This window comes from Podarcis raffonei, chromosome 17, assembly GCF_027172205.1.
Source record: "Podarcis raffonei isolate rPodRaf1 chromosome 17, rPodRaf1.pri, whole genome shotgun sequence".
NCBI classification, from domain to species: domain Eukaryota; kingdom Metazoa; phylum Chordata; class Lepidosauria; order Squamata; family Lacertidae; genus Podarcis; species Podarcis raffonei.
The window spans coordinates 41,520,520-41,535,572 of record NC_070618.1 but is presented as its reverse complement, the minus strand read 5'-3'; the positions used below and the strand labels follow the sequence as shown (position 1 = coordinate 41,535,572).

The following is a 15,053-nucleotide window of genomic DNA, read 5'->3' as shown; positions in this document are numbered from 1 at the left end:
AGGTCAGAGACACATCCCAGAAAATATTGGAAGTACCGTAAATCAAATGGTTGGTACTCCTATGCCAACAAGGACAACAAAATAAAAATATTCCTTCCAGTAGCACCTTAGAGACCAACTAAGTTTGTTATTGGTATGAGCTTTCGTGTGCATGCACACTTCTTTGTGCACACGAAAGCTCATACCAATAACATACTTAGTTGGTCTCTAAGGTGCTACTGGAAGGAATTTTCTTATTTTGTTTCGACTACAGCAGACCAACACGGCTACCTACCTGTAACAAGGACAACAAAGTCAGCCGTGACCTGCATTGGGAGCTAGACAAGAAGGAACAAAAGTGGGCTGTCCTCTCACACAGTGAGGTAAACATGCTTAATTTACATAATACTGTCTAAAAGAGTGAGTGGGAGGGACAACCCATTCTTTCGGATCCCTTCCCACCACTGTAGACCAGTTGTTCTTTTAAATGGAGATTGCAGCTGAAGCATCTTTGCAGCAATGAACATTAAGAACTAAACAAAGAATCCATCAAACTACTTTATTAACAAATGCCTTGCAAATGTTGAGGGTGAAGCAAGGTACCAACATTCCTCAGGGGGTTATCATTTTTCTTGCTACTAAAAGCAAACTTCCACTCGCATGAACCTGCCATGGGATGGGAGGATGAAATGAGAGAATTATCCCTAAAATTCTTATAGCATGTCTTTCTGTGTTGTGAGAAGCATTGCACTGTTTAGTAAACTAAGTCTTGCCTAAGAACAACCTTGCAGTGAAACCTCGTTTTATGTACCACCCTCCTTACGAATGCTTCAAGTAACGAGCTCCGCTGACCCGGAAGTAGATGCCCCTAGTTGCGAACTTTGCCCCAGGATGCGAGCAGAAGTCGCATGCCGGCGGCACGGACCTCATGTTAAGAACAGTTTCGGCTTGAGAACGGACCTCCGGAACAAATTAAGTTAGTAACCGGAGGTACCACTGTATTTCCTATAATCCACTTTGACCAATAAACCCACATCTTTTAATTTCTACATCCTACCAATTTCTTGGCCCGTTTGCAATCACTAGAAGCTCACACATGATCCACTTTGATATTTCAGAGTCAACCCAAGCCTTTAATTTGCTTGGCTTTCTCATTTGCTCCTTTCATAATCTGTTCTCTCATCTGGTTTTATTTCAGAGTGCCAGACTTGCTCCCTACTCCCAATAGAGTTTGCCTCTACTTTACATACAACTTCCTATGGGGACGTGTCCTAACCAGCCTTAAAGTAACAGCCTTAAAGACTCCATAAAAATTAACCTGTACTCTGTATCCTCTGCTGCAGCACTCAGCATCTTAAACTAATTCTCACTGGTGCTACTATCCTCCATCTCCATCTCTTCCAGCTCTGTTTTTAATCTGAAAGAAGAAAAACAGGATACCCGGCCTCAAAATTTGAGATATGATGGGTACTGTTACAAGGCTACAAAATACCCTATGTGTTTTGGTTCATGCTTCCTTAGGAAGAAATAAAACAGATTAGAGTGCTTCAGTAACTTACCATATCTGAAAAAGTGATAAGCTACAGACTACAGCCACATCTTGTTGGGATCATTCCGAGGCTGTGGAATGAATCAATGTAACTGGGAACATAGAGATTCAAGGAGGCATAGTGAATGGAGTCACAGGTGTCACTTTCCAAAGAGTGGAAGCTGCAGTAATATGGAAGAAGCAGCGCACAGCATTTCCCCAGATACAAAGAGCCATCATAACAAGAGATAAGAAGAATCACATCAGAAAAGCCAGGAGAGAAATATATAGAATCCTTCAACATTGAGTTTTGCACAGATCCTTTTAGATTCCCAATATTTACACAAATAAGGTATAGAGCCTAGAGTTTGTATTGCATCTCATAGCAAAATCCTTTTATAAAAATCAAGCACTTTGTTCCAAGGACAGAGGATTAAGCTAGCACCCTAGATTCCAGTCTCCTGGCCTAGAATCTTCCAGAGCTGAATCCCAGAACTAGAACCCTCGGTTCACTCCCATCCTTCTGCTCACCTGCTACATCTTTGCTTCAGATCAGAATGGTACTTAGAGACTGCTTCAAGGTATTCTTTTGCTGCCTTCTTTTCCTCTTGAAACAACTTCCTGGAAATTAAAGGAAGGCAATCAGATGTCCAGCTCCCAGGGATCCACCTTTCTAACTTCTGCACAAAAAACTGGGCAAGAAGCAGGTCTCTTCCACAAACCCAACTCACATGGGAAAGTCTTCTCCTATTTATACTTCATTTATACTCCTATTTATTCTCTGTAAATTGAAGTCAAGTTATTAGACCTGCAGTGGGGCATCTCTAACCTGCAGGCATAATTTTTCATTTGCAGCATGCCTTAAGTTTGCACTCAGTACTTAAGACATCTTACCTTCATTTGGGTATGGGTCCTTTGCCACATTAGCTCCACTTGCAGATGGGGAAATGGCACCGCCAAACCTCAGTGACCTTGCTTCCTAAGTGGCAAAGGCAGTTAAGCATTGAGGAATTCCTAAGCAAGAACAGGAGAACCTCTGGCTCTTAATCTGACATAGGACTCAGGCTACCCTCTTTCATGCCTCTCTGGGGCTGCCATATGGCCTTCTCCCTGGCTTAGTTACTACAAACCTACCAAGTTACAATATATATACAAAAGTTGAACTAAGTTTCTATACTGGGACAGTAAGGAAAACAAGACATGGAAATGTGTTTAAGTGAGCACAATCTACCATCTTCTTTTGGGGAAGCTCCACTGAAATGAACAAGAGATTATGTATATGTTGCAATGCATACTATTTGGATTTGACTTGTGATTCACTACCAACATTTCCCCAGAATATTCTATAACGTGCAGGGAGTTTTTCGCAGTCAAGTTGTTGTGGAAAGGGCTCCTAGGTTGAATGTTTGAAAATCACTGAATCAGGTGAATTATTACTAGCTTAGAAGGTAAAGGACCCCTGACCATTAGGTCCAGTCATGACCGACTCTGAGGTTGCGGCGCTCAGCTCGCTTTACTGGCCGAGGAAGCCGGCGTACAGCTTCCGGGTCATGTGGCCAGCATGACTAAGCCACTTCTGGCGAACCAGAGCAGCACACGGAAACGCCATTTACCTTCCCGCCGGAGCGGTACCTATTTATCTAGTTGCACTTGGACGTGCTTTCGAACTGCTAGGTTGGCAGGAGCAGGGACCGAGCAACGGGAGCTCACCTCATCGCGGGGATTCGAACCGCCGACCTTCTGATCGGCAAGTCCTAGGCTCTGTGGTTTAACCCACAGCGCCACACGCGTCCCTTATTACTAGCTTACTGAGCCACATTTATGAGGGCATGGCTTTCTTTCTGGGCGAGGTGCACCTGTGGTTCATGCATATTTGGTTTTTTTAAAAGATCGTTTCCTTCCTACTTTAGCACACTTTGCAAATTGATCGTTTATACCTTAAAAAAATTGCACATGGTTAACTGAGTTTTAATCAGTATTACACTAAAGAAGGGTCCAGGTTAGCCTATACTCACAAGGCTGTTGCAGCCTCCTGGCTCTTCAGGAACTCCCTCTCCTTAATGAAGACCGACTGGCTAATCAAATCTAATTCATCTTGGGCATGGGCCAGTTTCTCCTGGATCATTTTATCTGAGGAAATATTACACAGGGATTTGTAAAGGCATATCAAAGTAAATAAGTCCAATTTATCTCAAAAAATGAGGGTACAGTGGTACCTTGGGTTAAGAACTTAATTCGTTCTGGAGGTCCGTTCTTAACCTGAAACTGTTCTTAACCTGAGGTACTACTTTAGCTAATGGGGCCTCCTGCTGCGGCTGCGCCCCCACTGCGCGATTTCTGTTTTCATCCTGTAGCAAAGTTCTTAACCCGAGGTACTATTTCTGGGTTAGCAGAGTCTGCAACCTGAAGTGTCTGTAACCTGAAGCGTCTGTGTGATAGGAATTTTGAGGTCTTAGATATATGGTAATGTTCATAACAGCACGTACATAGATCAGCACAAGAAGACCGACCTGAAGCCATTTTGATTCCTAAACTGAGCAAATGTTTTCTCTGCAAGGTCAAAGTGGAAAAGCCTCCCCATTGTCTTTTCCTTCACAAATCCTGTCTTAAGGGTATGTCTGTGTTTGAATAGGGTGTGAGCCTGTGACCTGGCCCAGGAACTAAGTATTTATCATTACAAAGGACTGGCCAGGCTACCCAGGCAATCCAATCAAGTAACCTGCCAGACAGGAGATAAACAAGGACAGGAGAAAAACACATTCAAATTTTCTGTTTTAGACTGCCTTTTTTGTGATGTAGGTATGATATATATGAGGGGTGCTCTTAGGTTACACCCCTTCTGTGATGTATGTATGATGTTTCTGGGGGTGGTCCTGATCTACAGGATGGGCATTTCAAAAGTCTTTATAAGGCCTTGCATGCCATTTTTCTGGATCCTTCCTCTCTCCTGCGGGTGAGGGGAGCACCCTGTTGCAACAGATCAATAAAGATCAAGCTTACTAGCTGCTTTGCTTCTCAGTATTCTCTGGTTGGCCTCTGTTATTTTCTCCTACCAATAGGGAACCCACGTAAGGACTCTATATAGGCTCTTGGATACCCCATAAGGGAAAAGGGCAATTTTTGTTTACAACATCTGTAACCCAAGGTACCACTGTACTTCCAGACAACAAGAGAAGAAGTGTTTTTTGATATATATTTTTGTAATACTGCACTAGTACAGTCTTATTCAGTACTAGTTACATGGGATCTGTTTCCCAAGTAATGCGTAGCTTTCTTCCACTCCCGAACAGGGAACTTCACTTTCTCCTTAAAGCACTCCTGCCACCACCACCATAGCCTCTGCTGCTTCTCCAGGGAGATCATGTGTGTAAACTGATGTACCTGGGGGGGGGGTGTATGCCTCTCCATTTAAGTAGTTCAGTTTTAGGAGAAATTGCACTCCAGTCTAATCCAATCTGGGACTAGAAACTGCTGCATACAGCAGATAGGGAGTTTATTGTTTTCAAAACTTCTGTTTTTAATTTTACTTTTAAGTATAAAAAGAGGTGAAGGGGACAGGGGTAGCTTTGCCAGTTTTCTACCCTTTTAGCAATAAGTAGGCCCATATTTGAATGGTACACTTGAATGCTTGGCCTCTGAATGAATTTATATTTTTATTAAGATCACAAAATGGTTTTGATATGGGAAGAAGTGAGGAGCTCTGTCACTTCTCACACTAATGATTTCACAGACACTTCCAGTTAAGTATCATTAAAAATGGTTAGCCCACATTCTGCACAGCACTCACAAATACAGTTGCAATGCTATCCAAGGAAATAGAGGAGGAATCAAAAGGGTTTGGATGGCATACAAGTAAGTAATATTGTAGAACAATTATGTTTAAGATAACTTTTAGCTTCATGAATTATCTTAGAAGGTGTCCAAAAAGCCACAGACTCTCACCTTCACTGAGCAAACACTCCTTCTTCTCTCTTATGTCAGCCACTGCTGGTTTCTCCCTAGCCTGAAACACAGCAAACAGAATTCAAGGGAGAGAAATGAGGGGCAAATCTGCCTGTTTTGGTCTCTCTCCATTTCTCATTCTTCCAGTCGTAAGTTCAATCTTCCACATTAGTTTGTGAATTTCTGTTGAAGCTTCATGAAAACTCATCTGCATGTTTGCGAAAATTTGTCCTATTATACATGTTTAGAAGCAATTTTAAGACAGTTGGAATGCTACCCAGTATTGGAAGTAGGCATGGCCACTTAAAGTCCAAATGGCTGTTTCGTGGAAGCAGCCAAAGAAACATAGACATATTCACTTGATGGGAGTGGTACAGTTATCAAGAAGGAGAAGCTGGTTCGACAGCCAGATGGACGGGGTAGAAATAATAAAATTATTAATAGTAGTAGTAGTAAAAAAGGTAAAAGACCCCAGGACAGTAAAGTCCAGTCAGATTCAACTATGGGGTGTGGCTCTCATCTCTGCTTTCAGGCCAAGAGAGCCAGCATTTTTCCACAGACAGCTTTCTGGGTCATGTGATCAGCATGACTAAACCGCTTCTGGTGCAATGGGACACCGTGATGGAAGCTAGAGTGCACGGAAACACCATTTACCTTCTGCCAACCTTACGATTGGCAAGCCCAAGACACTTGGTGGTTTAGACCACAGTACCACCTGTGTAATAGGTACAAAACACCTGAATAGGGCTAATGGTTCCCTCTCTGTGTATGTTTTTGCTGCTCTAGAGCAACCAATAAGCTATCCAATAATCCTATCAGTGTGTGCCAAGAGTAGCTTTCACACACTTCATAACAGTTATAGTGGCAAAAGGCTAGCTCCATGTGTCATTGGAGCTCAGGTGGCAACAGCTCAGCCCATTTCAGTCTGACATCTTATGTTGCCTCATCCTACATGAGGCAAGCTGACCATGCTTTTGGAAGCTACAGAGAGACATCTTCTGAAGTGCCAGTGGACACAGGCGTGCAGTTTGTGGAAAGCAAGGCTAAGGCATGAATGTGGTTCACTAGAGTAACTAGCAACCAATCTGTGAACAAATAAAACTTCTTCCCATGTTCCTTCCACCCCCAATACAGCTTTTATTTCCAATGTACTGAACTGCTCCAGACAGAGCATCTTTCCATTCATACATTTCATCTATCAAAAGAAAGCTAAAGTCCCCATCTCCCATCCTTGCTGCTCAGCACTTCCATATTCTAGCACATTTCTGAATCAAGGCATAGAATACAACAGTCTCCATTTCCAGGTGTTCGCAAATGTTTCAAGTTCATTTGATGTTACTCTGTTTCCAAAGTTAAAGGCAGAATATAGTGACTCTCAACTCTCAGTTTCTACTATATTCACATATTGTCACTTGGACATGAACATTTCTGAAGGTCACTTATCCTGCAGTGGTTTTATAGTAATTGAGTTCATGGTAAAGACAAAAACCTAGCCCTTACGTAAAGCTCCCAGAGACTCTTGTGCTTCTCCATCAGCTCATTAAGTAGGTGCTCAAACTCCAGTCTGAAGGCATGAAAAATAAAAACAGGACAAGATAGAACAGAGTAAAACTGTTAATGGTGAGAACGGAACTTTCCTAAAGAGAGGAACCTAAAAATTGCCTATGCTAGATCACACTAAGGGGTCATCTAGCCCAGAACTCAGTATTCAAGAAGCACCATTCAGATGCCCTTGAAAGAAAGCTCATAAGCAGAGCAAGTAGCTATCTCCCTCTTCCCCCTCCCCACACTTGATAATCAGAATTATACTGTCCTGAATATGGAGGTTGAATATTGGTGTTGTTTTATTAATTATATTTCTTACCTGTTTTTCTCACAAAGAGACTTGAAAACTAAAACACAACCAATAAAGCCTAAAAACATATCTATATGGATAAGAGTGGTATCTGAAGAAAAGTGTGCATGCACACGAAAGCTCATACCAATAACTAACTTAGTTGGTCTCTAAGGTGCTACTGGAAGGAATGTTTTTATTTTATATGGATAAGAGACAGGTCTGATAGATCCGATACCACCAAAAGAGGTTGCAGATGCCTGAAACGCTTATAAATTAATGCCTGAAACCCTTCGAAAACCTGGGTAAAGAGGAAAGTATTTGCCTGGCCCCTACAAAAGAAAAAGATGGTGCTCTCTCAGGGGAGAGCATTTCACAAGCAGGAGGCCACCACTGAAAAGCCCAATTCTCATGTTGCAATCTAGACCTCCTGGGGAGGGGTCAGATGAAGAAGGGCCTCAGATTACATTGATTTACGCGGGGAGAGGCAGTCCTTGAAGTCCTGAGTCACATACAGTTTTATAGGTTCAAACTACACTTTATTTTTTTTAAAGATATTTATTAGCTTTTCACACATTATAAAGACACAAATCACAACAAAAAACAAAAACATAAACACACACAAAACACAAAAAAACCCACATGTATAATTTCAAACCCTTTTTTTTCCATAAAACTTATTTTCCCGACCTCCTCATACCTCCCCTTACTGCATTCCAATCCCTAATTAATTTTGATCAACAAATCCCTCCCTAATTTCTAATAAATAATTTTAACCTTTCTTTTCATATTGTATAATGGTTACAGCATACAACCTCATATTTTCCAAATCCACAACGTCTTAGCATTCCACAATTTTACAATGTTTCTTAAGATAGTCTTTAAATTTCTTCCAATCTTCTTCCGCTGTCTCTTTTCCCTGGTCTCGGATTCTGCCGGTCATCTCTGCCAGTCTCATATAGTCTATAACTTTCATCTGCCATTCTTCCACTGTGGATAGTTCTTCTGTCTTCCAATACTTCGCGATGAGTATTCTTGCTGCTGTTGTAGCATACATAAAGAATGTCCTGTCCTTCTTTAGCACCAACTGGCCGACCATCCCCAAGAGAAAGGCCTCTGGTTTCTTCAGAAAGGTATATTTAAATACCTTTTTTATTTCATTATAAATCTTCTCCCAGAAAGCCTTAATCTTTGGGCACGTCCACCAGAGGTGAAAGAATGTACCTTCATTCTCTTTACATTTCCAACACTTATTGTCAGACAAGTGGTAAATCTTAGCAAGTTTGACTGGGGTCATGTACCACCTATAAATCATTTTCATAATATTTTCTTTTAAGGCGTTACACACCGTGAACTTTATGCCGGTGGTCCACAACCGTTCCCAGTCTTCAAACATAATGTTATGACCAATGTCTTGTGCCCACTTAATCATAGCTGATTTAACTGTTTCGTCCTGTGTATTCCATTTCAGCAGCAAGTTATACATTTTTGACAAATTCTTAGTTTTGGACTCTAACAATTCTGTCTCCAGTTTTGATTTTTCCACCTGGAAGCCATTTTTCCTGTCTGACTTAAAGACCTCCATTATTTGATAATAATGAAGCCAGTCACGCACTTTATCTTTTAATTTCTCATAACTCTGCAATTTCCATTTGTCCCCCTCCTGTTCCACAATTTCCCAATATTTCGGCCATTTCAGCCCCATATTGAGTTTTTTCACGGCCTTCGCCTCCATTGGAGATAACCACCTAGGAGTTTTATTTTCCAACAAATCCTTATATTTTATCCAGACATTATATAATGCTTTCCTGACAATATGGTTTTTAAAAGCTTTGTGGGCTTTAACCTTGTCGTACCACAGATATGCATGCCACCCAAAAATGTTATTAAACCCTTCTAAATCCAAAATATCTGTGTTCTCAAGTAGTAGCCATTCCTTCAACCAACAGAAAGCTGCTGATTCATAATAAAGTTTTAAGTCTGGCAGGGCAAATCCCCCCCTTTCTTTTGCATCAGTTAATATCTTAAATTTTATTCTGGGCTTTTTGCCCTGCCAGACAAATTTAGAAATATCTTTTTGCCACTTCTTGAAACAGTCCATCTTATCCACAATCTGCAAAGTTTGGAACAAAAATAACATTCTAGGCAATACATTCATCTTTATAACTGCAATTCGACCCAACAAGGAAAGCTTCAATTTCGTCCAAATTTCCAAGTCTTTTTTCACTTCTATCCAGCATTTTTCATAATTATCTTTAAACAAATTCAGATTTTTAGCTGTCATATTTATCCCCAGATATTTCACTTTCTTAGCCACCGTTAGACCTGTCTCGTTCTGAAACCTCTCCCTTTCCATAGGTGTTAAATTTTTCTCCAAAACCTTAGTTTTAGTTTTATTCAATTTAAATCCTGCTACTTGACCAAACTCTTGGATTAGTTCTAAAACCCTTTTTGTACTAGATTCTGGCTCTTGTAAAGTAAGTACCAAATCATCTGCAAATGCTCTCAATTTATATTGTTTAACTCCGACCTGAATCCCCCTAACCAACTGATCACTTCTAATCCTATTTAGCAAAACCTCCAGGACCGATATAAAAAGTAATGGAGAGATTGGGCACCCCTGACGTGTTCCTTTTTCTATCTTAAATTCTTCTGTAACCACAATTAGTTTAGCTTTCTGTTCTGAATATATTGCACCAATACCATTTTCAAATCCTTGGCCTACCCCCATCCCCTGAAGATTTTTCTTCATGAAACTCCAAGAAATATTGTCAAAAGCTTTCTCCGCATCAACAAATATAAGGACAGCTTTAGTGTTTATGTTCACTTTTAGCATTTCCAAAATGTCAATTATGTTCCTTACATTAGCTGACAAATGTCTTCTCGGGAGAAAGCCCGCTTGGTCCCCATGAATCACCTCTGTCAAAACCTTCTTCAGTCTGTTAGCTAAAATATCAGCAAATATTTTGTAATCCACATTCAATAGCGAGATGGGACGATAGTTCTTAAGCTGAGTCTTTTCTGTCTCCGTCTTTGGTATTAGTGTAATGTAAGCCTCTTTCCACGAATCCGGTGCCCTTTTCCCCTCCAAAATTTCGTTACAAACTTCCTTCATTGGTTGTATAATCCACTCCTTCAACATCTTATAGTACTTGGAAGTGAGTCCGTCTGGTCCTGGAGATTTGCCCAGTTGCATCTTTTGAATGGCTCCTTCTATTTCTTGTTCAGTTATTTTCTGATTCAAAACAATTTTATGTTCCTGAGAGATTTTTTGTAATCCGTACATTTCAAGAAATTGGTCTATGTCCTCATCTTTCTGCGGCCCTTGTGAGTATAGTTGTTTAAAATATCTTTGAAAACAATTTCTAATCTCATTGGGCTTATGAATGTTCTTTCCTTCCACTTCTAGACTTGAAACCATGTTTAATTTTTGTCTTTTACGTAGTTGCCAAGCCAGAAGTTTACCACATTTTCCAAACTACACTTTAAATTGAATCCACTCACTAGCAGCCAGTGGAACCATGCTAGAATTGGTGTTATATGTTGAGACAGTCCTGCCCCAGTAGCAATCTGGCTGCCAAATTCTGCACCAGCTGCAGTTTCTGAACCATCTTCAAAGGCAGCCCCATACGTAACACATTGCAGTAGTCCAACCTGGAGGTTACCAGAGTGTAGACAACAGAAGTTGGGCTTTCCCTGTCATCATAGGGGTAAAAAAAAAAAAAGAAGGTAAAGGACCCATGACAGTTAAGTCCAGTCACAGACAACTCTGGGGTTGCGGTGCTCATCTTGCTTTACATTCCGAGGGAGCTGGTGTTTGTCCACAGACAGTTAAGCCGCTTCTGGCGCAACGCAACACTGAAACCAGAGCAGCGCACGGAAACACTGTTTACCTTCCCGCCGGAGCAGTACCTATTTATCTACTTGCACTTTTTGGCGTGCTTTTGAACTGCTAGGTTGGCAGGAGCTGGGACCAAGCAACGGGAGCTCACCCCGTCGCGGGGATTCGACCGGCAAGCCCAAGAGGCTCAGTTGAAACTGATGGAAGGCACTCTGCATCGTCCAGGCCATTTGAGCCTGAAACATCAACAGCAGATCAAGAAGTTCCCCAAGCCACATACCTGCTTCAGCCTCATCCAGAGGAGATCATATCCCATCCATCCAGTCTAGGGAACCACCTACTAACAGTGCCTTTGTCTTGTCTAGCTTAAGCTTCAGTTTATTATCACCCAGTCCATTACTGAGGCAAGACATTGATCTAGCATAGTCATTGCCATGGCTAATAGCAATTGCTAGACTGTCCTGTATAAATTTGGCTACTCCCTTTTTATAGCTATTTAAGCTAGAGGCCATCACTACCTCTTGTAATCAATTCTATTCACTGTGTAAAAGACTGTGTCAGGATTTCACCCAGCCTATTTGGTCTGGCCTGTTAGGCCTCTCCTATCCTATTGTTTCATAATTTATTACGTGCATATTCCCCATCCCAGGCCAAAACCTTCTCTCTAATCGAGTCATCACATGAACCAAGTGGTACTTTTTTATCAGTCCTAAACCTACCAGCAATACCTACCAGCCCACAAGCATTGCAACTTTATTCTACAGAAACTGAAATTTATGGCACTCTTGCTAAAATAATACATATTGCAATTAATTGAAATTGGAATAAAGTGTAACCCAAAACTCTTGTGACCAGATTCTATAATTACCTCTGGTCTCTTTGCTTTACTCTCTCTTCTTGGATCTTGGCTGTGAGTTCTTCAATTCGCTGCTTGCGCTCTAGGTTCATTTTCTGCTGCCTGATAAACAAGATAAAGCTGAGGTGTAGAATTGGGCTTCCTCTTAAGAATTTTTTGATGAGCACAGTGGAACTTAAGTTCTGATTAAATATGCATAGGATCAGGCTGTCAGAATACTTACTGACACAGTTCTCACAGAACACTAAGCCAAACTATGGCTTAGCACAGATGTGCATGTGCAGGTTCCTGGAGAAATCATAGTTGCTGTACTCCTTCCCTGCCATTGTGCTACCTGGGGCTAAGCCATGGTTTGGCTTAGCACATATTTTGAACATGAGCTTGTCTCACTCAGAGCAAACCTTGGTAATAGCTTGTGGCTTGTCTGGAGTGAGGCGATGGATCCTTCTGATTAGAACTGCAACTTTAAAGTTTTGATGTATTCCTCTTTCCTTTACATATATACCCTTCAGTATTTTAATTTTGTTTCCTCCCAGTTTCTATTTACATCAGTAGGTTTATGAAGAATTCCAGGGGGGTGGAGGAGGGGATATAAAAGGAAAACATTAAGAAAACTGACACACAAAATAAAGATAAACCACAGAAATAAGACTGATGTCTCATTCTAACCCAGTTGAACCACAGCTCACCTCTGCATCTCTGTTTCTGTCTCTTCACAGTGCAGCTGTACAATTTGTCGTGTCCCTACAGGGAAGATGAATACTAGTGTTTAGAACTCTGGTTACTCTTTTTATGTATAATATTTCTATCATGACCATATATACATGTTCTCTAACTTTCAACTGACATAATATTCTTAGTGTCCAAAGAGAAGAAAAAAATTGTGTATCTTGTCGAAAAGACTATTCTCAGCAGCAACTCGCTTTTAAATTAATGACAAGCATTATAGTTTCATAGAAGCATTTCAAGGAGTGGATGAAGGAAAGTCCAACTGGAGATTCTAATTGCTAATCCCTATATTTGACTGACACAGCTCTTTGAAGCTACTAGTTCTGCCTCAATCCTTCCTCATATGAGAAATAAACTGAAGGAGTAGCTATGTTGAACCCAACATACTGTTATTAGTTTGTGGGTGCCAGACACCCATAAGTCCTGAATTTACTAAGTGTTAAAATTTAATCAATGCTTGGAGAGTTAAACTGGAAGTCATACTCTTAATAGCTGGATTCAGCTTCTCATGTTCAGGAGATTGCCTGAGAGATGGGCCTTTAACAAAGCTGGAAAACAAAGATAAAGATAGGGAGATGGGACATCAAGAAAGCAAAGACTCTGTGCTACCCTGGGCTCTGAGATAGTTAGCAGGGACAAAGCAGAGTTGAGTTTAGGATTGCATTTGGAGATTATGTGAGCTGGAGGAAAATGTCAGGGCTGGTTCAGCTGTAGGTCAGCACAGAGACTCTGAGACAAGCAGAAAAGTTGATTTTTTTATTCAAGGAAACAAAACACAAACAAAACCTACGGGCAAGACTGGCCCCAGTATAGCAGTTTCCAGAACTGATGATCTGTGCCTCCTATTTCCGCTTAAGCCTCCTCCCCGTCCACCTGATTCCCCAGCAATCTTAAACTCTGTTAGGGAGGGGGGCCGTGCAACCTCTGGGCCCATTGTTGTTCTGCATGCAAAGCCCTCTGTGCCCTTGGAGACAAGGGAGGAGGGGAGCTGAATACAGTAGGACCAGCCCGCTCCTAGGAATTTGTTGCAGCCTCAACCCCCACCTCCTTTCCAGCTGCCTGTCCTACATCTCTCTCAATCATGCCTGTTGCTTGTTCAGTATCCAATGATTCTGCCTCCCCTCTTCATCCTGACTTGTCTTCAATGTCCTGCCTGAGCCTTCCTCTTCTGAGGCTTCCCTAGAGGGTTCTCCAGCTGGAGCCTCCAACCACTCCTCATGCAGCCAGTCCATGACAAAAAATAGTTGCAGTCTGTAAGAATGCAGCAAGCTGGAGGGAGGCTGAGCCATGGCTGGTGATGTTTTTGATCCAAGGCTGCTGTGGTGATGGGAGAAGCAAGAATCAATGCTATAAGCCAATGGTTTTCAACCAGTGTGCCGTGGCACCCTGGGGTGCTTTGAATGATGGTCTGGGTGCTGCAGGCAACATTGGCCTCTGTCCCTCTTTCCTTCCCTCCCTCCTCTGATGCCCTGTCATGTCTCTGCCTCCCAAAGGCTTGCACAGCTGTTTATTGCAGCAGCCCTGGCTATAAGCTCCACAGGCGAGGGGTGCCTCTGGGAGGCACCTCTCTTTGGCGTGGGGGTGGGATGAGCAGCTCAGTGACCAGGGACGGCGTCAACAACTGCCCAGAGGACTCCCAAGAAGAGGAGAGGGGAGAGGAGAGGAAGCTAAGGGAACACTCCACAAGGGAGGGTGTTCCAAAAAGGGTGAGGGGCTGCTGGCTCTGTAGGTGACATAACTGGGCTCCTGAGCTCCATTGGGGTGCCACAGAAAGAATGTAGTAGGTTAAGGGAGCTGTGGACCCAAGGTTGAAAACCTCTGCTATAAGCACCTTTATCATAGACTCAGATCGTATATATGTGTAAATAAACCATATATCCTAAAGACACCACTGTCTCCTCTGTGCCTTGTTGTCAAAGGAAACACGAACCCTGAGTAAGCACCTGCCCCCCTGGAATCTTGCACTGCTCAGAGGTTGGGGTGGCATGTAACAATAAAAAATTTAAGAAGTGTACACCAGTCACAGTTAATGTATTTCCTACAAAATAGTGTGGACATTAGCCTCCCTATCCGTTGTGGGGGAGCATCTACATCAGTCATCATTGTCTTCCTTACAGGGAGTTCTTTGCACCAATCCTCTGTTCAGAACAGATGATGGGTGGATGTCCAGTCCTGGCATCCCACGAAATGCTGACATACTTAAGGGAATGTGTTCAATGTAGGAGAGGCTGAGCCAGTGTACACAAGAACTGAGCAGGAAGAGCCAATTGTATTGTAGATTTCTGAGGGATGTTTACTGAGACCCTTTGCAGGTGCCATACAAAATACTGGCAGGCACCATGGT

General features: G+C 42.1%; 1 protein-coding gene across 1 annotated transcript in view; it reads right to left on the bottom strand.

The window, feature by feature from the left end:
• Window positions 1-524: 524 nt before the first annotated feature.
• LOC128405441 (synaptonemal complex central element protein 1-like) overlaps window positions 525-15,053 on the bottom strand; it is a 29,994-nt gene continuing 15,465 nt past the window's right edge. Inside the window, exons 6-13 of the mRNA XM_053372094.1 lie at window positions 12,670-12,724; window positions 11,993-12,082; window positions 6,950-7,013; window positions 5,450-5,510; window positions 3,523-3,637; window positions 2,039-2,128; window positions 1,298-1,396; window positions 525-645 (exon numbers count right to left, since the gene is read on the bottom strand). Coding sequence (XP_053228069.1) covers window positions 1,339-1,396; window positions 2,039-2,128; window positions 3,523-3,637; window positions 5,450-5,510; window positions 6,950-7,013; window positions 11,993-12,082; window positions 12,670-12,724 — 533 coding nt within the window. The 3' untranslated portion in view covers window positions 525-645; window positions 1,298-1,338. The remainder of the gene's footprint in view (window positions 646-1,297; window positions 1,397-2,038; window positions 2,129-3,522; window positions 3,638-5,449; window positions 5,511-6,949; window positions 7,014-11,992; window positions 12,083-12,669; window positions 12,725-15,053) is intronic.